Source organism: Amphibalanus amphitrite, unplaced genomic scaffold, assembly GCF_019059575.1.
Source record: "Amphibalanus amphitrite isolate SeventyFive unplaced genomic scaffold, NRLGWU_Aamphi_draft 000119F_arrow, whole genome shotgun sequence".
Classification (NCBI taxonomy): Eukaryota; Metazoa; Arthropoda; class Thecostraca; order Balanomorpha; family Balanidae; genus Amphibalanus; species Amphibalanus amphitrite.
The window spans coordinates 166,923-192,482 of NW_024881614.1; the positions used below are offsets into that span (position 1 = coordinate 166,923).

The window sequence follows — 25,560 nt, forward strand, 5'->3', positions numbered from 1 at the left end:
CCAAAAGTACAGGTAAACCGTGCTACGTGTTGTTCCAGCTACCCGATATGCCTGCACCATAGATAGGTTATTTGGGAGCTGGGTACGGTGATTTGGCCGGATCTACCTAGGGATTGGAGACTTATGGTTCAAGCAATTACTCTGCAGCGTCATCAATGACGAATTTCAATGTTTCGTATCTAATTTAACCCGCGCCCCACTGGGGGTGGGGGGGCTATTCATAGCCCCCTCCCGTTTTTCTGCAATTACTTCCAAACCAATTGACGTATCGACGCCAAACTTTCACAACCTTCGGCTGCATCAATTTGACACCTTGTGTCAAAATTTGAAGTTCGTAGCTACCATAGGTCGGCCGGAAATGACGTCAGAGTGACGTCATGTTCGTCCGATTTCGACGCAAAACATTGAACCACGACAATCGCTTCCAAGAGCTCAGTTTTTAAGCTAGATCCAATTTTTTGCATGAAAGGACTCAGAATTGACTGCGCTATCAAACTGCCTTCTCGGACTTTCAAAGTTATGAAAATTTCGAAAATTTGATATAATATTATTCACAATTTATATTTTTATATTTTTTCAAAAAGTTTTTGACTTTTCGAAAAAAAACGGAATATATGTGACAGAACACATGCTTATGACTAGCTCTAGCAAGTTTTAGCTAAATATCTTCAAAAATGGCCAAGTTATACGCATTATAGCTAAAATTTTACAATTTTAATTTTTTTTTCAAATCAATTTTTCTGTACAAATTTGACATCGTACACCAATATAAATAGCACCATCGTGTTTCTGAGCTCAAACTGCATCCGATAGACACCTTTTTGTTGAAACATTTTGACTTTAAAATTTGACCTTTTTTGACCTGAAAGTGACCTCACCTATGCTAAAATCCGACTCAAAATGACCTCGAATGACACAAACGACATCAAATGCGAAATCTATGGCCTACATGGACCATAAAACATGTGTCACTGACCGACACATGATATAATATTTCCGTGACCTGTGATGACCTGACCGTGACCTGAAAATCAAAGTACAAGTTTGGTACCCTCTAGGTATCTAGAGCATCTGTTCACGAGTGTGTAAACAAAAAATGAGCCTGATCTGACTTGTATGACGGCGGCCAGAGCACAAAATGTGAACAAGCCAAAATGCTAATAATTTTTACTTTGACCTGACCTGTGACGTCATCGATGACCTCGAGGTCAATGAAATCAGGCTTCGCTCGACAGTTTTTCCGGGGCTATCAGATTCAGACGCCGTTTGAATTCTGACGATCGGCCCAGTAGTTTCGGAGTTAGGAGGGGGGCTATGGAGAGCCCCCCCCCCCCCTAGTAGGGCGTGTTCGGTGTTATACGCAGACCCCAGTGGGGCGCGAGGAGTCGGCGTTTAACTGTGTTTCGGGCAGCAAGTTAAGCTCGATTCGAGTGATTTAAACATTTTGTCAGCAATTTAATCCTCGCCGGACCTATTGGTTTTCTACATACGCGCCGGCCGAGGGGGGGGGGCGGGTACGACCCCCCTCGCCATTTCGCCCCTGGTGGAGCTAGCGCGTCGCGGAAAAAACGAGCGTGTGCGCCGTTACGAGACGCAGAGATTGGTACCCGATTTTAAGGTCCTAGGTCAACCGGTGACCTCTGAGGTCAGGTCAAGTGCCCCAGGGTACGGTTCAGTTTTTGGTGAATAACTTCGCAAAAAACGGCCGCAGAGCCGCGATTTTGGCAGCATCGTGTTCGCCTCGCTCAGGCGCGTCGAATGACATACTTTTTGTTCGGGTCAGGTCTCTCTGAGAGAGAGAGAGAGAGAGAGAGAGAGAGAGAGAGAGAGAGAGAGAGAGAGAGAGAGAGGGGGGGGGGATAAAGTGTGCCATGTGCCTCATTGTGTTACGATCGCACAATGGCCCCGAGGTTGAGTTAAGTTACACGGGTATTTTTTCTTCTCTTTTGGGGGTGGGGGTGGGGGTTGATAATCGGTACATCCTGGAAACCATTATGAATCACACAAAACGTGGCCGACTTTGGTCCCTCCTTTAAAAATGGCTGGATTCGCTGGTACTGTTCATTGCACAATGAACCTACAGCTATAGATCGGCACCAACCACTTAGCAGCTCCGTATTCCCAAAAAGTCTGCCTGACTAACTTTCCCTCTGACCCCAGTCAAATAAGCCGTAAATGCAATTCTGAACGGATTTGTATTCTAAAACGTCACAACTATCGAGAAAAAAAGACGGATTTGCTAGTAGGTATAGCTTGCGGGACCCGGGAACACACGACACCACAATGCGTGAATATGTTAACAGTCAAAACATTCAATGTTCTACAACTTTTCTAACGGTGAGTTATCAATTTTGGTTCAACGTCATGGGCTATTACTTATTTATTAGTTTTTGAGTCGAACTTAAAAGCCGTTTATCAATTTAAAAGTGGTCCTAGGAAAATAAAAAAATGGCTTGACTTTTCAATCAATTTTGTCAGTTTCATCACATCTGAGCAGACTGCGGCAAAGTTGCCTCTCTATTCTAATAACACAGTGTCGTGTCCAATCCCGTTTAAACGCAAAAACAACCTTTGTTTGTTAAGATTTAAAAGCATATCTATGGTGGTTTCAAACACGTCAATTTGATGCTGCATTTATTGTTCCATCAGCCTGCTAGGAACACATAGCGGTCAACGCCGCGGCACTGATTTACTTTCCGTAGGCGACCGGCTTGTTGATGTTGCAGGGTCCACCGCCACAAGGGGAAGAGATGCCCGGGAGACCACCAGTCGTGGAGCTGGACTGGGAGCTCTTGCTGGAGCTGCTCTCAAACGACGAGCTGGAGGACTGGGCTCCGTGCGAGGCGCCGCAGGTGGAGCACGTCTTGGTGACCGTCACCACGGGCGTCACCACCTGGCCGCTGCCGGACGAGAAGTGCGACGAGCTGCCGCCGCTCTGGCTGGAGCGGCTGCTCTCGAACGAGCTGGAGGACGACTCGGAGGACTTGGAGCTGTGCGATCCTCCTGAGGAGATGGTGCTGTGGCTGGGCACGGTCACCACGTGGCCGCCCGACTCCCTGAACACCTGCTGGCCAGAGTTGGTCGACTGCAGACCGCCAGACTGCAGGCTGCTGGCCGTGTTGTGGGCCAGACCCTGGAACAGAGGAGGACGCGTGACGGTCATAAGGCGAACGTGTGACGGTCATTTCCTTGCGTGACGCCACCAGCGATTGCGTGTCGATGCTACAATTGTCATTAGCGAGTGTTTTTCGTGTAGGCTTCATTTGATTATAAGCGATCCTTTGAAATGGATTATAAAAACAATGAGGAAAGTACGTCACTGGGCGACGGTATGCTGTTATTGTGTGGAATAAAAATAACGATGACTTTGCAACAAACATACGTTAACATTAACTAGAAGCATTCATGTAGCATGGTATGTCTCTTCAAATCAAACCGCATGTTTTTTATGTACGAAATATCTAGTTTTGCAAACCCTAGGTATAACGGTTGCAGAAACAAATGTTCGAATTCTTACCGAGGCTCCCTTGGTGACACTGTGAGAGTTCTCCTTGGTGGTCACAGCGTGGGTAGTCTTGGTGGTCTTGGTCACAGTGTCTCCGCATCCGACACCGGTACAGCCGGAGGTCACGGGCACAACGGGGGCTCCACAGCTAGGTCCGCTGCAGCCGGGGGCGACGGGAACTACCACTTGGCTGCCGCAGCCGGCGCTGCCGCATCCTCCGGAGGTCTGGCGGCTGCTGCTGGAGTGGAAGCTGGACTGCTTGCTGCTGCTGCTGCCGCCGCAGCTGAGGCCACTGCAGCCGCCAGCGACGGGGATGGCGGCCCCTCCTCCGCCGCACTGCGGGGTCCCGCAGCCGCTGGTGTAGACCCGGCCGGCCAGAGCCACCGACAGCAGAGTCACGAATACTGCCAACACCTTCATGATGCCGATACTACAGAAGGCCAAAGGAAGCATACTGCGTCAGAACGAATTCGGATCGGAACGCCACATAACATAGCCACTGGTGCGCTCAGGACTTTGTGAGGAAACTCGTAGCATCGAGGAGAAACTTCTTATGTTCACCGCTGTGACAAAAGAATTTATGAAAATTGACTCTTCCATACCTGCGTAGTTCCTTTGCACATGTCTATTGTATGTCTGTCCATTTAGGTTATTATAGAGCACTCAAACAAACGTTAAGTTCTTCCATATGATGTGAGAAGTAAAAGTGCCTACTTGTTTAGTCAATGTGCTTTGTACGGGCCGTAACTTTTATATCCAGAAGTTTTGGCTCGGTGGGTATCTACCCTAAGTGTGTTACTCTATTTTGCAGCGAGGGCATTAGGCAACCAAGGCTCAAATAACCAGGCATTCGAAGCCTTCTTCTCCAAAGATAACACTCTTCAGTCCACGGTCTTCAAAACATTCAAAGCTTTTAAACCAATTACATCGGACTCGTTAAATACGATGCATAAGGCAGGTATATATTGCAGAGCCTGAGAACATCCGCTCACCTGTGTTTGTTGCCTCCTTGTTTGAAGAGTGGCCATCTTCCACACTGCCTTCGTATTTATACTGGGGCTCGTGACGTGATAGGCTGTAAGTGACATCACAGGTTTTCCGAATTGGCCACCATCCGAGGAATCGCCGCCTGGCCGGATGGAGTGCTGGAAGTTTGTGTTTGGGCTGGTTGTTATGTAAACCGGATAGCCATGCATGCTGGAAATCCCTTTTAGCGCCTTATAGTGTGCAGTATCCAAAGCGAAACGTAAAAACGGATAGATGCAGTACCGCTTTGGTATGGCACAGAGCGCAACTCGCATGAAATGGGCTGTTCGAGAAACGAAAAGTCGAGAGTGAAACGCGATTCAAAGAGAGTTCTCCGGTAGTTTGCAGTTACTGGGATTTTCGATCAGTGAACTTTGAAGTCAATTTAGGTTTGTTTCAAGACAATTATTTCCAGTTATCTTATGAACGCCACTTACCACTTGTCAAATTAATGTTGGCAGAGGAAGATGGGTGTTAATCGTATTATTGGCGGGCTCCTGACTATAAGTGGCAGGGGGGCTGTTTAGAACCCCCTTGATATCTCGGTATATAATCTCCCGAGTTTCAAAATTCAAACTGCATTCGATTCCGCTTAACAAAATCTACATTTTTAAAAAAGAAAAGTCCCCAAAAAGTACCTAAATGGGGGCCGCTAGGGGGTAAAAACCTCAAATTGCAGATGTTTTTTTTTTACTGTTCACCACAACCAATTTTAACCCAACTGCTGTCGATCGATGCAGAATGAACGAGAATTAACGTGTATCATAAAAATTGTCATTTAACCCTCGCCCCGTTGGGGGGGGGGGCCATTTTGGCCCCCCCTGTGGTTTTTCCTGAATAGCAAGAAAACGGCGGCGCGCAGCGCCGCCAAATTTTCAGTACCTTCCCGGGCATCAATTTGACACCTTCACACCAAATTTCAAGTCTTAGGTCACCTTAGGTCAGGAGTTATTGAGGTCAGACTGAGGTCATGTTCGAGCAAAAATGAGCAAAAAACATGCAATCTTGAAACGCTCACCAAATCTACAGTTATCAAGCAATTTCAAAGTTCTTTATATGGTCTAGTAGACAAAAGGCGGCGCTACAAAACTGCTATCTCGGATTTTCAAAATTTTTGGTTTTTGACCCAAAAAAAAAACAAAAAATTGATTTTTTTAGAAAAACTTTGAAAAAATCCAAAAATTTTCCGAATTTCGAAAAAACCAGAATATATGTGATAGTCCCAGCGCTCTTCCATATACATACCAAATTTCAGATCGATATCTTGTTTTTTGGCCAAGTTATAGCGAAAAAACTGTTCAAAAATGATGACGTCAAATTTTTGAACTCAATTTTTAGCAATTCTAGACCTCGTACGGCAAAATAAAGACCACCATTGAACTCCCCGTGACGAGCTGCATCGATTCGATACCCATTTTATGCAAAAATATTAACTTTGAAATTTGACCTAATTTGACCTGACCTTGACCTGACCTTGACCTGACCTTGACCAAAACGTGATCTAAGCTGGCCCCAAAGGCTGCCTGACCCATATAATCGCATTTGTCATGTAAAATGGACCATAAAACATGTATCACACGACACTTTCATATTGTGACCCCCCCGTGACCTGACCTCTGTGACCTGACCTGGTATCAGTGACCTCAAATAGCAAAATATGTGTTTGAAGAACATTTCCCCATCGATGATTTTCAATGAAATGCATTTTACTCGATTTTACAACGCATTTCTTGAAGTGCCTGTAAACGGTGAAAATTGGACCTTTGACCTGACCTGTGACGTCATCGGTTTGACCTAGGTCAATAAAATTGGGTCACAAGGTAGTTCCCCGTTGGGGCTATCCAACGCCGTTTACCGCTTGTCGCTATGTTGCGTGGTTCTCGAGATCTTAGGGGGGGCCAAAATGGCCCCCCCCCAACCGGGCGCGTTGCTCGGCAGAGCCCAACGGGGCGCGGGTTAACCCGCGCACCGACAGGGGTCTGCGTAAACTTAGAACCGACGGGGGGGGGGCGGATGACCGCCCCCTCCCCCTGAGATCTCGAGAACGAAGCAAGATAGCGACAAGCGGTAAACGGCATGGGGTACGCAGTACGCACGGACAAGGTCTACAATTTTTACTTAGGTCATTTTTAGGTCAGGTCAAAGATGACGTCACAGGGGTCAAAAAAGTCAAAATGGCGGCGCAAAATATGGAGATATTTTTCTCGAATAACTTTCGAATTGGTCAAGATAGGAACAAACTAAGGGCACCATCGTGATCCTCTCGTCATTCCACAGCGAACCATATATGTATATGTTGACGTCGAAAGGTCAAAGTCAAAGGTTGACCTCAGGTCACGTGACCTCGAGGTCATCATGTACATCATTCGATGCGCCTTGACGAGCTGAACACAATGAGACCATCCGCGCGGCTGTATCTTGTTCCTGTAAGGAGTTATTGGCAGAAACCTTCGGTGACCGTTGATGACGTCACATGACCTTACAGCTGCCCAGCAGCAAAACAGGCCTCAAGGTAGTGAAGGTTGATCGTATATGAAGTCATGTATGGTTTATGGGGCCATTCCGACCCGTTTTAGTGGAAAAAACAGGAAGTTGATTTTCCCCCATTGACTTATAATATGGGGAGGTCGAGAAATTGACCTGACCTTAGGTCATCGATATCAAAATTCCGAGATGCACAAATTGTAGCTACCAATGACCTTATAACATCCTCTGACTTTCAAAGGACTCCGTTTCAATCGGAGGACTCCGACTCAATCGGGCTTTTCGTCGGTGCATCACCAAAACGGGTTGGCAATGGTCTTATTATGTTACGAAAACGTGTGCTAGAATGACTAAAAGTGGATTGGTAATTCATAGGTAGTTGGCGTCAAGACACCGAAGCTGCAGGGTGAAATCGACATCCCTTTCTTTTCCCTGGAACCGCCTATGATCTATCTCTTGCTCACTTTTGAACCTGCAATACCTATACGAGTAATGTTGATACAGGGTGATCCAAAAAAATTGGAATCCCTAACTTAAAATGTATATAAGTCCAAAAGTATTCATTTTATTGACAAATTGCGAACACCATTAGAAAGAGCATTAAATTCTCTATAAAATCACGTCAAATTGGTGCATGTATGTTTGTACGTAAAGCATTGGCGCACTATTAGCTTTTGGAATGAGCGTCAGAAAACTGAGTGAAGCGAAATCGCCAAATGTTAACAATGCGCTGAAATCTGTTAGCACTCTATCTGTTGTCTTTTTGCGAATAACACCACATCCAGATTCAATTTTATTACATAAAAGCACTGAACTCTATAATGGAAGCACACAGTAGAACAGATACACGCGTCCTAGCTTCCGCTGTTCATCCCAACATGTGCTCAACGCGAGCTCCGTGGGCCGTCACGCAGGCCTGCAGTTGCTTGGGGACAGCTCCGACTGCGCGGGCCAGCAGTCTCTGGGACAATTGGTCCCATGGCAGGCCGTCAGCCTTTCCTTTCCTTACAATAGCACGTGAATGAGCTACTTTTATTTATGAACCTCCAACAAGCGACATGTTCAGAACAGCAAACCGTCAATCATTGATTTGCGCATAATGTTCAAAACCGTTTCACTGAGTTTCGTGACACAAATTTTATAGGCATATGTCTAGGGCAATATTTATAGTAATAATAACTACAATCAACTTGGTTTTATAGAGAATTGAACGTTCTTTCTAATGGTGTTTGCAATTTGTCAATAAAGTGAAAATTTTCTGATTTACAGACATTTTAAGTTAGGGGTTCCAATTTTTTTTGGATCACCCTGTAAGTGTACATACCTATAGTTACCTACAGAATGAATGCATACAGTTATAATGCATTAGAATCGTGATCTTCACCCAAATGACTCACTTCACGAATTGGACCTCCCGATTTCCGATGCCCTGGAACCGCCCCTGTTGAAGCTATCAATTTTACATTTTCAGTGGATGAGCCCTAGTTTTAGAAAAAGTCAGAAAATTTCAGCATCATCGACCTAGCTGTTTTGCAGATATTCCCGAAAAAATAAGCTTGGTGGATGAATCCCCCCTCAATGCCACTAATAGGGTTAAAACGCTCGATTGAGATCGGCTAAATCCAGGAACTGCAGGCCTGAGAGAAAAACTTTATTGGTAAGAAATGATCAACTTGTCATTACCACTCATTACGGGTTATTACCATTGAAATAGGTGAAGAAGCGGATGTATTTAGCAGTGCACCGCACAAAAATCATGAACTTCGTAACAGACTTACGACTGAGCAGCTTGCAAATACGAGTATTAAAGGTTAACTTATATCTCTACTCGACGTCACAATCACGACATCCTGATGAATTCGATAAGCCTGTGAATGCATGACCTTGCCGTACCTATATTGTTCCGTGTGGGTCCGACGTCTTTAACAGGAGCGAAGATGTTCGGGAGCGAGGGCGTAGCCAATTGCATTCGTGTCCACCGGCGTGCTTCGGTGAGATAAATTCGCTCAGCGGTTTTCAAACCAGCCAGCCGTATTACTGCATGAGGTCCATCTCAGGAGTGATTACCTTGATGTTGATCTTGAATGAATGATGACATTCTCTCTCTCTCTCTCTCTCTCTCTCTCTCTCTCTCTCTCTCTCTCTCTCTCTCTCTCTCTCTCTCTCTCTCTCTCTCTCTCTCTCTCTCTCTCTCTCTCTCTCTCTCTCTCTCTCTCTCTCTCTCTCCTCTCTCTCTCTCTCTCTCTCTTCTCTCTCTCTCTCTCTCTCTCTCTCTCTCTCTCTCTCTCTCTCTCTCTCTCTCTCTCTCTCTCTCTCCCTCTCTCTCTCCCTCTCTCTCTCCCTCTCTCTCTCTCTTTCTCTCTCTTTCCCCCTTCTCCCCATGGTTACCAATGACATCAAAGCAACAAGGAGTTACAGGAGTTTCCTCCTCCTTCCTATCGGACTATGGTATGCAACGGATCATATGTTGGTTCTTCCAAAGCTATTTCATATGAACGTTTCGAGTAAAGTTTGAAGCCACGTGCATGCCAACAAGGGATTCCCATCAGCATTGTTCGTTCACAGCTTGTTGTTTATTTTGCTATCAACGAACGCAAACAACAATCGCTTCCTAATCTATCGTCAGGACAGGTGTTAATTCGCGAAATATGAAACTATTTGGGAAATCTGCGGACACCGACAAAAGATCACGTCACAGTGGCAGGTATAAATACGATGAGACAGGCGACAGACATCACTCTTCCAAGCTTCACTACCCTGAACGCAGTTGCAGTCGGTAAGCATTATCAGAATAATTGCACAGATTTGCTTTACAATCGCACACCAATGCACGCTTGAAAGAATCGCATTTAAACTGACATCTTGTTAAACTGTAAATGTTTCATAGAGGTAGTTCAATCTACTATCTTACTCGAACTCGCTGATGTATAGTTTGATGTGCTGTCTTTTGCCCCCAGCTGCAGTATCGGCATCATGAAGGTGTTGGCGGTATTCGTGACTCTGCTGTCGGTGGCTCTGGCCGGCCGGGTCTACACCAGCGGTTGCGGGACCCCGCAGTGCGGCGGCGGAGGGGCCGCCATTCCCGTCACTGGCGGCTGCAGCGGCCTCAGCTGCGGCGGCAGCAGCAGCAGCGAGGAGTCCAGCTTCCACTCCAGCAGCAGCCGCCAGACCTCCGGCGGGTGCGGCGGCGCCGGCTGTGACGATACTCAACACACTGTGGTTGTCTCCGTGACCCCGGGCTGCAGCGGCCACGGCTGTGGCGAGACGGTCACAAAGACCACCAAGACGACCCACTCGGTCACCACCAAAGAGCACTCGCACAGCGTCACCAAGGGATCATCGGTAAGTGTTCAACGCTTATAGTGGAGTGCCAAGTGGGTCCAATGTGAGGAGAAAACACATGCGTGGTATTTTCACATAAAATATTCGCTAAAATGGAGCATGATGTCATTAAGCCATTCTAGCCAGAGTTTTCGTGTTTTGCAACCGTCGAACTTCAGGATGACCACCAATTGTTTGTTAACTGAATGTTTATCACCTTTTTGTGCTTGTTAATTAGCAGGCACGTCAATATCAATTTTAATTAAACGCTTCCTTTTGAGTAGTCAGCGGTCGGTTTTATGCAGTATTTTACTATGACATTATCATGCAATCGCTTACAAAACTCTATACGACATGCACAGCAGTGTCATATTGTTGCCATATGAATGACAATGCTGAATCACAGAATATCGTGACAACTCCTTCGTCTCTGTTTCAGGGTCGAGCTCACAACACGGAAAGCTCGGACGAGCACCAGTCGGCCAACTCTGGCCAGCAGGTGTTCAGGGAGTCGGGCGGCCACGTGGTGACCGTGCCCAGCCACAGCACCACCTCCTCAGGAGGATCGCACAGCTCCAAGTCCTCCGAGTCGTCCTCCAGCTCGTTCGAGAGCAGCCGCTCCAGCCAGAGCGGCGGCAGCTCGTCGCACTTCTCGTCCGGCAGCGGCCAGGTGGTGACGCCCGTGGTGACGGTCACCAAGACGTGCTCCACCTGCGGCGCCTCGCACGGAGCCCAGTCCTCCAGCTCGTCGTTCGAGAGCAGCGAGAGCTCTCACAGCGGCTCCAGCCACGGCTCCGGCTCGTCGTCTGAGAGCGGCTCTGATGGAGGCTCTGGGAGCAGCTCCACTCATCATTACGGAGACGATGACTCGGGCCGCGATGACTACGGCAAATAAGCTGCATTGGGTGTATGGCAATAGCCGATGATGAGGTGTGTGGTCAATGAAATGATGATGATCAATACACCAATAAGCAACGTATCAGCCTGTATCTGCATGGCGATAAGAAATAAGATAAACCACTTGACAGCCGTCAAGCTTGCGCTCTTGCCAGCCTGCTCGCCAGTAGGGGAAGTTGGGGCAATGCCGGAGTTGGGGCAAAGCCGAAATTCGAGATATTTCGAAAACCGTAAGACATGGATGCCACCTGTCAGTGATGCTCTGAAGCTTAAGTGACTACAATTATCGCATGTTTGTTACGAGTCGTCATTCGGAATACTTCGGCTGTGAGGGCGCCAAGAGCGTTTTCAAGGTACGCGTTCCTTGTACTACATGCGCCTTTGAAGCTGCATTTCTTACTCATTATGCTACCGTTTGTCTGGCCAATTCGGTCAAGTAATCTTCAGCGTGTCTTTGCATAATTGCCTATTTGAAATTTATACTCGTACGGCACGTTGAAAAGTTATGGGCCTGCAAATGAAAGTATGGCTGGCTGGGGTAATGCCGAAAACGTGCAATTACGCACGTTAAAGCACGCTACGTGGACTTTACTGCTGTAGAATAGCAACGCGAATTTTTAGTCACACAAATTACACCTTCAACCGACACAACGGCCTGTTACCTATAAGGAATTATTTACCTGACATTTTCTTATTATATCACACAATTATAACTTCCAGTGTGCACCAAGCGTCCTCAAGCTCTTAAAACGCGTGTCAGCTTTGATAAATTCTGGATAAAGTTTGAGATAAAGTGGCAAAACATCAATGTCGGCATTCCCCGTAGATCATTTCTCCCATTTTCGGCTTTCCCCGCAGTCCGGGGCAACGCCGAAAAAGTCACTTCTTTGATATTTTTAGTTTGTGCGCTTAACGGTATGCGAATTCATCAAATGCGCCTGGTATGTTTGAAAGGCAAAAGACTGGCCTCTCGAATGACGCCAACAAGAATAGCTTATGTTGTCTACCTTGCGTGCTACGGGCGTCAGAAAAAAAGTATTCGGCGTTCCCCCAACTTCCCCTAGTTGCTACCAGGTTGCTACAGGGTGTTCATTAGCAAATGGCATGAAGTAAGCCCCCGCTGGAAACACATAAATTATATTTTAACATAAAAACAGCCCACCGTTAGAATGACAACTCTTGGACATTTGACATCACTGACACGAAAATCAGCTGTGACACTTGGTTTGTCAATAGGAGGTGCTCGAAGTATCCTCGCCTCTGCGTGGCATGCTCGGCCCGGCGCCGGATGTGCCGCACCATTTGTCTCAAATGGTCGCCGACCGTCCTACGGGCAGTCTCCGACCACTTACGGCAGCCTGCAGCTCATCAAGGTTCTTGAGTTCTTTCCTCAAGGCTCAACTAATTGAGCTGCTTAGAGCCAGAATTTGAAGTTCAGGCAGTAAAAATCCGGACTGTAGGATGGCAAGGGTTGCTGGGTCCTTGTTGGGTCCCTAGGAGATGGAGACTGGAGAGTCTTGCCATTCTTCGAAAGTCAACCCAATATTCACGTTCGCAAGTCTTCAGGAGGCCGAGAAATGTGTTTGTGAAACATATGAACAATTTTCCGCAAGAAACTGAGCTGGCAACCATACGATTTCCGTCCGGTCGTAACGGCCGTCCTCTCCACTGAAAGCCGTCGAGGTGTCGAGGCTGAAAGCGTACAGCGCACCTTCTGGCTCAGTCCAGTGGAAATTAATTGTTCGAATGGGTGATCTGAAGTGCCCTATATCCTCGCGCAGTCCGGACCGGAAGACAACCTGGCCTTGGATTTAGCGGGGTCAGACGTCTCACCCGCAAGGCCCAAGTGACAAAGCACGGCAATAGGCCATATTGATATGATGCCTCCGGCATTACAACGCATGAAGGCTTCATCTCGCTTTTACAGGTGTAAAATGTTGTATCTAATGTGTGCTTTGCGTTTTAGTTGTTAAACGTTTCGGCGCCGTTACGACCATCCATTCTTAACAAATTATCACCCCTTTCATTTGCATCAAACCCTATGTCAATATCCGTCTTCTGGGCTAAGAACCGCGCGATACAGTGGCGAAAGCTCGGTTCGAGCCGTTTTGGCCGATTGCTTCCGAAGATGGTGATAACTTTCGGTTTTGTCGTCAGTCGCAGATTGCATAAAACAGACCTGATGAAATCAATGAGCGGAGTGGGGGCTGCGTCGTGCAATACAGGGCCCTACACATATGGAAAGCAGCGATTTTATGAATAAAAACAACGATCTACCCTTAGCCTGTCACTTCCTGACATATAGGAAAAACAGCGGAAATAAACAGAAAGTTATTTTTTGTGAAAGGTAAAAACTTTTTTCACCACTTCAATTCGAAAAGACACACGGCGCATTAACAGTTGACGCATTCAACAACTATGACCATTGACCAATGACCATTTCATTATGAATCCCAATAGTCTTTGATCACGCCACCTGCGTACCTATTCAGGGCAATTTCCACCGTTTTCACTCTAGGAAAAGTAGCCGAGTTCCGTGAAGTTGCGCGTTTAGCGTGTGATATATTTACATAATTTAATCGATGTACCTACATACGTTGCGAATGACGTAGTCAGGATTTGGTTGCTGATCAATTGCGTTTGTGCTGTTTTGTCTTGTATTACGCGGTGCCGCTTATGCATGTGTGTGCTCATAGCCGTGGCTGCCCTGAACAGGATCTGAATCATTCTGAGCTTAGCTGGATTTAGAACTCGGCTCAACATTAGTTGATACAACCGCTAGCACTGGCCAGTGAGCTCCTTTACCATCTAGAAAATCAAGTGTGGCATGTGATAGAAAGCCATATCTAAATGCACTGCACGGTGCAGAGGAAGGAAATAAGCATGTTTTCATTTGAACCGGCTCGCGATCTCTCTCGTCAACAACTCAACAGCTCTTTTGCCATCGTTGAGTTGAATCATAAAGTGCTTCTCGATGTTTAGTTTTTATTCAAACATCATATAGGTAATATTTCATCACATAAATAATGAAACGAATCATAAAAGTTACAACCTCTAAAGTAGTTATTTCATCTGGATGTTCGGGATGTATTTTTCCTAAGACATTCCTTGGGGTACAGATCCACCAAAGATGCAAAATCATCGTCTACTTTCCATATCCGAGGTGTGTGCTCGAGTGGCAGGGTCCGCCTCCGCAGAGCGACGATCCCCCCAGCTGACCGCCAGAACTCTGGATCGAGCTGCTCTTGAACGAGCTGAACTGCGACCCGTGCGAGCCACCACAGGTGGAGCACGTCTTGGTTACCGCCACCACGGGCGCCACCACCTGGCCGCCGCCGAAGTGGGAGCCGCCGCTGGAGTGGCTCGAGTGGCTCTTCTTGAAGGAGCTGGAGAAGCCGTGCGAGCCGCCGACAGCGTGACTGGCGCCCACGGCGGGGAGCACCGCGTGGGTGCTCGTCTTCCTGAACCCGTGGCCGGAGCTCAGAGCACCCTGGTGTCCGGTGTTGAAGCCGGAGCCGATGTTATGGAGGGAGCCCTGAAATTGAAGAAGGCATAGGTACATTAAATAGAGTGAAGTGATAAGGTACGAAGAATGAAACTACTAGATTTTGCCTCCAGACTTCTTTTTTTTTATAAATTTGGCTCGAATGTTTTGAATGGACGGATTGACAGAGCCGGAGCCCACGCTAAGCAGAGCTTGTTGCGTAGACCCCGACCCCTACCGTCCGATCGCGCAATTCCGGGTAACGGGAGAATTTTGAGATGCCAAAGTTTAACGTGCCCTTCAAAGCCGGACACGGCCTGTCCCACTCAACTGACTTCAACTGGCTGCGGCTGCTCCCACCAACCGCAGGCCATCCCCGTCAGGAGTCTCAAATATCGAGCGCCGGAGCGTCTCGAACCCGGGCTCTCACTACCGGGAGTCCGATGCTCTACCAACTGAGCTACGGGACAGGCTTTTCTTCACAGGCTTTCTTTCAAACTGATGTTGGTGATAAATTGATGGTGACAAAATGTTTCACACCGCGCTAGGAAGTCATGATTTTAGTTTCTCTGTCACGATGTTACATCACATGAATTTAAATCACTTACCGAGGTTCCCTTGGTGACGCTGTGAGAGTTCTCCTTGGTGGTCACAGCGTGGCTAGTCTTGGTGGTCTTGGTCACAGTGTCTCCACAGCCGATGCCGGAGCAGCCGGAGCCAACAGGAACGATGGGTCCTCCGCATCCAGGACCGCTGCATCCGGAACCCACGGGGACGATCGGGCCTCCACAGCCAGGACCGCTGCAGCCAGAACCCACTGGGACAATGGGGGCTCCGCAGCCAGGTCCACTGCATCCGGAACCCACGGGGACGATCGGACCTCCACAGCCAGGGCCGCTGCATCCCGAGCTGACAGGAATGACCACGGTGTGGCTGCCGCCGCAGCTGCCGCCGCCGCATCCTCCGGAGGTGTGGTGGCTGCTGCTGGAGTGGAAGCTGGACTTCTTGCTGCTGCTGCTGCCGCCACAGCCGAGGCCACTGCAGCCGCCAATGACGGGGATGGCGGCCCCTCCGCCGCCGCAGTGCGGGCTGCCGCAGCCATGGGTGTAGAGATGGCCGGCCAGAGCCACCGACAGCAGAGTCACGAATACCGCCAACACCTTCATGATGAGGATACTGCTGTGAAGAGGACAGAACAGAGTGAGGCCAAGAAGTAGAAGGGAAAGCAGTGGAAGTGACGCTGACTGCCAACTATAAACAGACATTTAGGTAACTCTTCATATGGCTTTCTCCCTACATGAAAGAAGCAACTTTAGTGAGCAATGCGAAGGTAGGCATATTTATCGTGATATTTATTATTCGTGAAGTGAGGCGGCGTGGCTTGAGATAAGGGATCGGTCAACATTTTGAATTTAAGCGCTCACTATCGTTGGGAAAAAGATATTGATGGTAGGGTAAGGTGCCTAATTAGCGACCCCGTTAATTTGAACCGTCATTGCTCACGCTCTGTGGGTGCCACTGTATCACTGGCTTGATTTTCGGAGAGATCGTTCATTTTTCTATTAAAATATAGTCATTTTCTGCCCAAATATCCACTAACTTATTTGTAGTGAGCATTTTGGCAAACCATTGCAAAAAACGCTAATAGGGAACTCTTCCCGATTAGCGACCGGGGAGGGTCGCTAATAAGTCTATGGGTTTCCCCATATTAAAAATGGCAAAAAATGCGACGCCTGAAAAGATGAAATATGATCTCAAAAAGGTAACCTATACGCAAAGCATTCAATCACTCGAACATGCACGTTTATCCAACACATTTACGTAAGTAAAAACTGATTACGTGATGCACCGAAGGCGAAAAGAAGGCGGAAACCCAAATTTTGCGGGCTATCTCATATGATATTCGAGGTCCGCGCTGAATTCGGCACCCCTGCAGTCGGTGACGACATTTGGCATCCCCTGCCACATATTGCAAGCTTCAGCAACACCTCATTTTCATTTCTCTCTTTTCCCCTTTCTTTCCCTTCTTGAGCTATTTGCGACCATGTCAGGCGCAAATAGGAAATATGAGTTGCGACACATTTTTAACCGCCATGCTGTGCACAGTTGAGCGATTCACTATGGGAAAACGGCAATCAATTGAAAAAGGAATGTCGATTCAGAATAAAAAAGGTGCATCATCCTAATGTGCATCGCTTTTCATCAGAGAGGGCCCAAACACACACGTTTTGGATAAGAAACTCGTCATTTTTATTTAAACTCACCTGAAACGTCCCACCAGAAACATCGACGACCGGAAAATAATTTAATTTGATAACCAAAGTATGGCTGACCTTTTGACGATGTTTTTACCCCGTTTTCTCCTGCCAGTTTTTCTGTAGGGAGGTAGGTCGCAAATCGGAAAGGGTCGCTAATTAGGCACCTTACCCTATCAGTTCAGCCACCCGAGTGAAAATTCAACCGAATTAGTAATCGACCTTTAATCTGATAGTTGTGATTTGCGAAGTTCCACTATTTGATTATTAACATTTACGCGTATATCTTACTCAATTAGGCGAGCGGGCACATAAGATGAGTTCAGCTCACCTGTTCTGTTCTGTCCTGTTCTTCTGCAGAGAATGGCAGAGGATCGCATTGTCGGTGTATTTATACTACAGAACGTGACGTGCAGTTTTCCAAGTGACATCACAGATTTCCCGAAGCGGCTTCCATCCCCGCCACCCCGTGCGGAGCAATGGACTGGGCGGCGGCGCCGGACCAGTTCGAAATCCGACATATTTCCTGGTTGATAGAAAACAAACTGGAAATCCCTCAATGGCAGAAGAACAATACAATACAATATGTCCGCTGAACAATACGGCCGATAATAAAACAACGGCACCTACGTACTATAGAGCGGCAAACATCAAATGTATGGGATGAAAACAAAATATGGTACTGACCACGGAACATTGCAAAGGTCGTGTCTTTGCCGCGCGATGGGCCAACAGAAGTGTAAGGTTATTTCAACCCTGATATTAAACTAGAATTAGTACAACCAGTAAGACGATTTTTTTGGTGACGAGCGAGTGATATACCTATCTACCTACCTACCTACATGTGGGTAGGTAGGTAGATAGGCTTCGATTTTAATCATCAGCCTACAATCTAATTGTACATAGATGATTTAAATAATTGTTTGAATTAGCTTGATAAATAAAGGCCAAGTTATACATTTCATACCGTTACTTTTGACGCCTATTAATATTTTAGAGGACAAGAGCCGTTTAACCCGCGCCCCACTGGGGTCTGCGTATAACACGCCCTACTGGGGGGGGGGGGGGGGGGGCTATTCATAGCCCCCCCTCCTAACTCCGAAACTACTGGGCCGATCGTCAAAATTCAAACGGCGTCTGATAGCCCCGGAAAAACTGTCGAGCGAAACCTAATTTCATTGACCTCGAGGTCACTGATGACGTCACAGGTCAGGTCAAAGTAAAAATTATTAGCATTTTTGGCTTGTTCACATTTCGGGCTCTGGCCGCCGTCTTACAAGTCAGATCAGGCTCATTTTTGGTTCACACACTCGTGAACAGATGCTCTAGATACTCTGAGGGTACCAAACCTGTACTTTGATTTTCAGGTCAAGGTCAGGTCATCACAGGTCACGAAAATAGTATATCATCCGTCGGTCACGTGACACATGTTTTATGGTCCATTTAGGCCAAACATTTCGAATTTGATGTCGTCTGTGTCATTCGAGGTCATTTTGAGTCAAATTTCGCTTAGGTCAGGTCACTTTCAGGTCAAAAAAGGTCAAATTTTGAAGTTAAAATTTTTCAAAAAAAGATGTCTCTTAGATGCAGTTTGAGCTCAGGAACACGATGGTCCTATTTATATTGGCGTACGATGTCAAATTCGTGCTGAAAAATTGATTTGAAAAATTAATAATTGATACTTTTTTTGCAATAATGCGTATAACTTGGCCATTTTTGAAGATATTTAGCCTAAACTTGCTAGAGTTAGTCATAATAATGCGTTCTATCACATATATTCCGGCTTTTTCGAAAAGTCAAAAAGTTTTTGAAAAAAAATGTAAAAATATAAATTTTGAATTTTATTATATAAAATTTTCGAAATTTTCAAAATTTTGAAAATCCGAGATAGCAGTTTGATAGCGCAGTCTATTCTGAGTCCTCTCATGCAAAGAAATTGGATCTAGCTTAAAAACTGAGCTCTTGGGAGCGATTGCCGTGGTTCAATGTTTTGCGTCGAAATCGGCCGAACATGACGTCACTCTGACGTCATTTCCGGCCGACCTATGGTAGCTACGAAGTTCAAATTTTGACACAAGGTGTCAAATTGATGCAGCCGAAGTTACTGAAAGTTTGGCGTCGATACGTCAAGCGGTTTGGAAGTTATTGCAGAAAAACGGGAGGGGGGGCTATAAATAGCCCCCCCAGTGGGGCGCGGGTTAATATAGATTAAACCGGCCTGCTTCTGACACGTCAATTCATTAATTTTGACGGCCTACCTGTTTGTATGCAGGACGAAGATGGGAGAGGTAGGGGAAAGTGAGGTAAGACGGCCAGGGTAGGTAAGACGGGCACCCCCTCTGCAGACCAAACCAATAGCGCTAAGAGCGAGAAAAATTAGGATCAGAGTTGCCTTTCTCACCACACACCACCATTTCAGCCTGGTGATTTTGTGTTCAGTCAATATTCTTTTATTTAGATTTGTTTGAAAACACTTATACATTTCATCGGAAACATCCAGAGTGTATTGTGTAAAGTTGTTGTGTGCAGCACTATAGTTGAAAACTCGTAATCACTTGTGGTATACTCATATGCCACCAGTGTTCATTTACTTCGGATTTGCTCTGCCTGCATCAAAATGTCCACAGAGAAAAATCGTGCTGAGCTTCTGACATCGAGTTTGGGGTAAGACGGCCAAGTACGGATCCAATGGGTCTTTAACCGGTTAAAATATTTCTGTTGCTGTAGGAAAAAAGCACTTCAGGTAAAAATATGTTCGATTTCGATACTCACAGACAAATTAGAAATATTCCTTCGGTACAATTTATTCTCGAGTAACTAAAAATGAAAGACGGCCTTACAAGGCTTCTAAACTATGGCCTTTTTGTACGAGCATAAGCATTCTGCACGAATCTCGTATACATTGCCTTTTCCGAAGCACTTGAGACCAACGAGCGACTGTATGAATGCGGTTTATCTCCGTAAAAGGCTAACTATGTTTACGCGTGGGACATAACCAACAGCATCTCCATTTCCCGGTCACCTAAATTCTCTGGGTACATAGGTATGATAATAACCCGTTAGCTCCCTCACACTGAAAAGTCGCCATTCGCTGACGAAACAATACCAATCTATGTTGCGGACGGTGATGGCCATTTTTCGCCCGCGTCCGGTTTTCCATGGCCTTTCCGTGGCCGGCGGATCGGACGATCTGGAGCCGTGAGCTCCACATGACACGTGCCTGTGTAAAACGGGTGTTACGAGATGACGTCACGTAAGCCATCCTCAGCCCGCGGGGAGACACGGGGAAACTGCTGCTTAGTGGAGCGGCAGCGTTAGAGCTCTGAGTGATATAACCGACAGTCGGAGCAATCAATGAAAACGCTATCGCTAATGAAATGGCCAGTGATGTAAAATATATCGATTCTTTACTCACCTCATTGAAATCTAAAACAAAATTTCCCTAGACATTAAATTCATCCTGACCGTGCAATTAAAAAAAAGAATTTGAGTAACTATTTAATAAAACGTTGATCGGGCTGTGATACGCTAAGTTATTATTTGAATCGTTTCATGATTTGCTGATCACGCGTGCTTTATTTATCGAGCGTTTTTTCCGCGACATTCGACCGGCCGACGCTCAGAAGAGCACAAAATGTGGGACCATGTGTCGGTGAGGCCCGACGGTCGAGTCCGAGTCCGAGTCCGAGCTCGATCAGTTGTTTCACGAGCATCACTCACGTGCCGGTGAGGTGATCTGATGGTTCTATACCTAGCAACAGCGAATACAGCTTCAGCCCACAGTTTAATGGTATCGTCCCCCCCCCCCCGAATCACCATGCTGCGAAGCGAAACGGAGCCTAGTTAAAGCAGTCATATGAAGTCCAGTCACCCGCCCTGGCCCTATACCTAGGTGACCCTTAGGAAATCCGAGATATGCAAGCTGTGACGGCCTGGGATGATGGCAAAGTTCCAAGTTTCATCTCTTGTGAGAGATCTGGTGATTTGGTACTGAGGGGCGAGGGCATTGCGAAGCAGCGACGTTCTAGGACCGAGTGCAGGCGTGCAAAGGCTTATGACGTCTTACTCTCGCCAGTGGCGGATCCAGGGGGGGGACAAAATGGGCATTGCCCCCCCCCCCCAAACAGCATAATTTTAACATTACGCCTATGGACGGTGCATGGAAAGAATCGATAAATTGTTATGGTTTGCCCCCCCGCCCCTCAAAAACAACTCTGAGCTGGATCCGCCTCTGACTCTCGCCGGACTTATTGGTCTTCTGCATACGCGCCGGCCAAGGGGAAGGAGTTGGTATTACCCCCCTCGCCCTTTCGCCCCTGATGGAGCTAGAGCGTCGCGGAAATACAAACGTATGCGCCGTTACAAGACGCAGCGACTGGTATCTGGTCTCAGTTTAATCGGTGACCACTGAGGTCAGTTCAAGTGGCCAAAGCCACGGATTCAGTTTTTCATAATAAATTCGCAAAACACAGTCGCAGAGCCGCGATTTTGGCATAATCGTGTTCGTGTCGCTCATGCGCGTCGAACGGCATACTTTTTGTTCGGTGGAGATCATCTTGAGGTGTTGACCTCCGGGTCAGGTCAGCCCCCCCATGTCTCGAAGTCGGTCGAAAGAGGTCATGTCGGCTGTTGTCGCATATCATTCGATTCGGCAGGTCTTTCTAGTCGATTAGTGACTTTTCCGACTCGCTAAGCTCAATTTGATCGGGAGTCATGGACGAAAAACTCTTATGACCCAAGTGACGCCATCAATGCTCTCACGCAAAGTCAACAATGCAAAAGTGAAGCATCGGACCTTGCAAGAAGTGCAAGAAATCACGATTCCGTGTGCTTGAGGAGATAGTTTGAGATCGTTCCCGGCGCTAAAATAGCAGTTTTCATTTTCCCGCATGCGGCATGGTGAGGTCATAAAGGTGGTAATAGTGAGGTCACGTGACTGACCTGACCTCATGTGACCTTTCAAAAAAATCCGAAATATACCCACAAGTTGTGAGACCTCTGGAGGATACTACATCCTGCAAGTTTCATTTCCCGTGCAAGTTTCCCTGGCACTGAGGACGTTGCGAAGTTGCGACATCTGAAAACGTGCGCTCAGGCTCACTAATGAGGTCATAATAGCTAGGTCAGTGATCTGACCTGTCCTGAAAGTGCGGTTGGTGTCAAAAGTTGTGGCTTGGATAAAAAATCAGGTATACGAACTACGAAGTTTCAGCTCTACTCGCATTCGCCGGCGTGTTCGTAGCTATCGCGAAAAAAATCCTATAGGGGCACGCCCGGCACGGCACCCGCCAGCCGCCACCCCTCGGCCGGCGAGATGTCAAGGTCGGTGACCTGACCTGACCTTTACACGAAGTTGAATTCACAGGATCCAGCTTGCATCAAATGTCATAAATACTAACTTTTATCCTTAGCGCTTTTATCCTTTATCCATAGCGCGTTCCGTTCCGAGCAGTCCGAAAATTGCACTCGAACAAGAGCGAGTAAACAATTTTGCTATACACCGGGAAATTTGGAAGCAGAAATTCCCTACCTCATCAATACGTACGCGACGAGCCTAAGGCAAACTATTGCGCACGTCTGCTGATATGAAGTGCACTATTCCACTGAGTTCTTTTTATTGTTAAATATTCTACGACTGAAAATTATTCGTAATAATACAGTTTGTGTCCTTTATCTCTTTCAATAATATAGACTAAACGGACTAAACCAAGATTCTTACGGATAGACTAAACAGGATCTTCTCTGACCACTGATTGAACTGAAATTGAAATGCTAATTATTCAGATATTCGTTTAATTACTTTTTATAACCATGATTCATGTTACACCCTGTTACATTCATAAATGCTTTAATCGGTCATCATGAGGGCATGCCTTGCCCTTCCAAAACTGGGGTTTCAGGTTATGTTACGCTTATCAATACGCCTTTCCTATTTCCTTCACATACGCTGAATATACGAATATACTGAAACCAAAATGACTACATGCAATAGTGTGGCGTGCACTGGTACTTGGTAGATTTCATAGCCTTCTCAATGCATGGGATACAAGTGAGAGCCAGTAATGGCGGAACACCTTCAATTAAGGGGAGGGGGGGGGGGGTCACTGCCGACTTTTGGCCCCATTCTTTCCATGCAATGCCCATAGGGCTTATGTTGAAATGCCAAAATCAAAGGGGGCACTGTGCCCCAGTGCCCTCCCCGTTCCGCCGCCTATGGTGAGAGCAATATTACAATTGACAATGTCATTTGTTGGGAGTTGGCAGTAATTGGCATTGCATGATATCTATAGCTATATGTGATGTTATATGTCTGCCACTGCCACAGAGTCAATATGTCATCTGGAAGAGTTCCCAATGGAGATTTCTATAAAGATCTTGTTGATTTGACTTTGAAGTCAGATGAGCTGGACCCAGAAAAACAGCAGGAAGACCAAAGACAACAACCAAAGGTTGAGGACAAAACCAACCAGGTAGGCCACTGTTTTGCATCCTACAATACTACAGTGTTGGATGCTTGTGGTAGTTGTCAGTTTGGGTGCAATTGACATCAAATCATTGTCTTCAGCTCCCTAAGTGATTTGAATTTCATGCCTCCTGCAGTTGATTGCTACCCCAAATTATTAGAAACAGTGTCACTTGGTAATAAAAAGACATTTTTCCCAATGTATTTCCTGAGGATAGCTAGTATTTGCTTTCATACAGCTTCAGTGAGATTTAGTGGTGCGATTTCTACACTGGCCACAGGCTAGTTCTTGTATTTTTATTTGTTTGACCTCGCATTGCAAATAGTCTCTAAGATGTCAGCTCAATGACCTGCTCCCCCCGCTTCACCTGCTCAGTCTCCGGGCCGCCTGCTGCTCGAGTCCTACCTCAACAAGACGATGCGGGTCGTAATGACGGACGGACGGTCGCTGATGGGAGTCTTCTGGTGCACGGATCGCGACGCCAACGTCATCCTCGGCAACTGCATGGAGCACATGCCGCCCCGAGGTATGACCGGGTCGGTAGAGCGCGGGCGGGCTCTAGAGATCGGTCTCAATTGGAATAATCGCGCCATTTCGATATTTATATGTTTTTGGCTGTTACCATAGACGAGATATTATACATCGATTGATGCTCACTAGAGTATTTTGCTGCTCGTTGATGTAACCTTCGTTGGGGACTCATAGAAATAAAAATAAATGCATTATCCAACATTTACATGATAGTAACCAGAAGTTTCCATCTAATTTGTTGTGCATTTTGGCATACACATTCCGATTAATATTTGCGGAGTGTAACGGACCTTACGTCGGTGTTGTTCTCAGAGGACGGATCGCGTGATGAGCCGCGCCCGCTCGGTCTGGCCATGATTCCCGGCCGGCACATCGTCACCATGCACCTGGACCAGCTGCAGCACGTGCGACCCGATCAGGTCACGTGACGACAGCGGCAGCTGGTGTGAGCCATCACCCACCGCTGCCGTTAGCCCAGGTGGCCCCGCCACAGGCACGGGACTGGCCGTCAGTGTGCAATGTCGACGATATTTGGCCGAGAAAGCGGTGACGGACGTGGCTGACTGGAGTCTCGTGCGGAGACGCTGAGAACGCCTTCCTGCCGGGGAACGGTGACAATACCGTGCCTAGTCCTCTAGTCATGTGAATATGACTTGTGTACATATCTAGCCGTTATTGGAAAAAGGCTGGTTCATTAGGGAGGGTTGATGCTGCTTATTTAAAGGAAATAGTTCACTTTCACGAAATTATTTTTTTTGCAATGGATTTATGATTTTTTATGTTCAAAATGATCAGCAAAGAAAATAAAACCTATTTATAACAAAAGATTATTTTCTATATTTTGATAATAAGAAGAACTTTTCAGTTTCTGTAAGGCACAGGCGATCCAGTATGAAAAGAGCATGGGTCCCGAAAATTCTTCAGAAACTAGAGAAATGATCGCGGCCACCGGCATTTGGGCGATCTGCTGCTGCTGAATGTCCTTAGGTATTGATCAGTACGAGAATTTCTCTAGAGTACTCGTAGATAATTTCTCTAGTTTCTGAAGAATTTTCGGTACCCATGCTCTTTTCATACTGGATGCGAATATATGCAAGGCACACATCCTCAACGCAAGACACCTTTTTCGGGACGAGAAATAGAATATCTTTGCCTAGGGTGATCGTTGGGCTGTAAAAGCTCCTGATTTATGCTCGTCTCAGCCCAGGCTACGGAACTGCTATTCCAGTTCAAAACCCATGTTAAAAAGTGAACTATTTCCTTTAATGAACTAGCCTCGTCCACGGGATGGTACTGTATGACATCATTTAAGATCGCCATGCGACTCTCGAATGATATTGAGCTGATATGTTCCTTTATACATTTCTAGCTGCTATACGGCAGGGCGAGGATGAAAAGGTTTCCAGTTCCATCTGTCTCGTCTCGCTTGTCACGAGTCTTCATTGGTTGAATGAAGTGACTGTTTACATTATCGAGTGCATGGCGTTCTTACATTGCGTCGGGATATCGTGCTCGCGTTGTTTCTGGTTGCGTGAGGTATACTTATTGTTTAGTGAGCATGTTCCTTGTGAAACCATGGCGCCAATGAATAAA

General features: G+C 46.7%; 4 protein-coding genes across 6 annotated transcripts; 2 read left to right on the forward strand and 2 right to left on the reverse strand.

Moving 5' to 3' along the window:
• Positions 1 to 2,621: 2,621 nt before the first annotated feature.
• On the reverse strand, positions 2,622 to 4,666 carry LOC122381362 (loricrin-like). Its single transcript, XM_043365425.1, has 3 exons — positions 4,498 to 4,666; positions 3,518 to 3,935; positions 2,622 to 3,133 (listed from the first exon to the last, which is right to left on the reverse strand). The coding sequence occupies exons 2-3, from the start codon at positions 3,923 to 3,925 to the stop codon at positions 2,690 to 2,692; spliced, it is 852 nt and encodes a 283-aa protein (XP_043221360.1). The 5' UTR covers positions 3,926 to 3,935; positions 4,498 to 4,666; the 3' UTR covers positions 2,622 to 2,689.
• A 4,909-nt stretch (positions 4,667 to 9,575) lies between these two features.
• LOC122381365 (hornerin-like) lies at positions 9,576 to 11,313 on the forward strand. Its single transcript, XM_043365431.1, has 3 exons — positions 9,576 to 9,791; positions 9,973 to 10,357; positions 10,776 to 11,313. The coding sequence occupies exons 1-3, from the start codon at positions 9,664 to 9,666 to the stop codon at positions 11,229 to 11,231; spliced, it is 969 nt and encodes a 322-aa protein (XP_043221366.1). The 5' UTR covers positions 9,576 to 9,663; the 3' UTR covers positions 11,232 to 11,313.
• A 2,888-nt stretch (positions 11,314 to 14,201) lies between these two features.
• LOC122381361 (loricrin-like) lies at positions 14,202 to 17,719 on the reverse strand. 2 transcript variants are annotated; one of them, XM_043365424.1, is made up of 3 exons: positions 17,304 to 17,719; positions 15,326 to 15,893; positions 14,202 to 14,768 (listed from the first exon to the last, which is right to left on the reverse strand). In XM_043365424.1, the coding sequence occupies exons 2-3, from the start codon at positions 15,881 to 15,883 to the stop codon at positions 14,379 to 14,381; spliced, it is 948 nt and encodes a 315-aa protein (XP_043221359.1). In that variant the 5' UTR covers positions 15,884 to 15,893; positions 17,304 to 17,719; the 3' UTR covers positions 14,202 to 14,378. The 2 variants fall into 2 exon arrangements, with proteins under 2 accessions (XP_043221359.1, XP_043221358.1); XM_043365423.1 differs by having other exon boundaries at positions 15,326 to 15,896.
• Positions 17,720 to 22,550: 4,831 nt separating this feature from the next.
• On the forward strand, positions 22,551 to 24,589 carry LOC122381363 (N-alpha-acetyltransferase 38, NatC auxiliary subunit-like). Of its 2 annotated transcripts, none has more exons than XM_043365426.1 (4): positions 22,551 to 22,562; positions 23,298 to 23,442; positions 23,812 to 23,962; positions 24,280 to 24,589. In XM_043365426.1, exons 1-4 carry the CDS (start codon positions 22,558 to 22,560, stop codon positions 24,393 to 24,395), a joined length of 417 nt encoding a protein of 138 aa, XP_043221361.1. In that variant the 5' UTR covers positions 22,551 to 22,557; the 3' UTR covers positions 24,396 to 24,589. The 2 variants fall into 2 exon arrangements, with proteins under 2 accessions (XP_043221361.1, XP_043221362.1); XM_043365427.1 differs by lacking the exon at positions 22,551 to 22,562 and adding an exon at positions 22,595 to 22,620.
• The last annotated feature ends 971 nt before the right edge of the window (positions 24,590 to 25,560 follow it).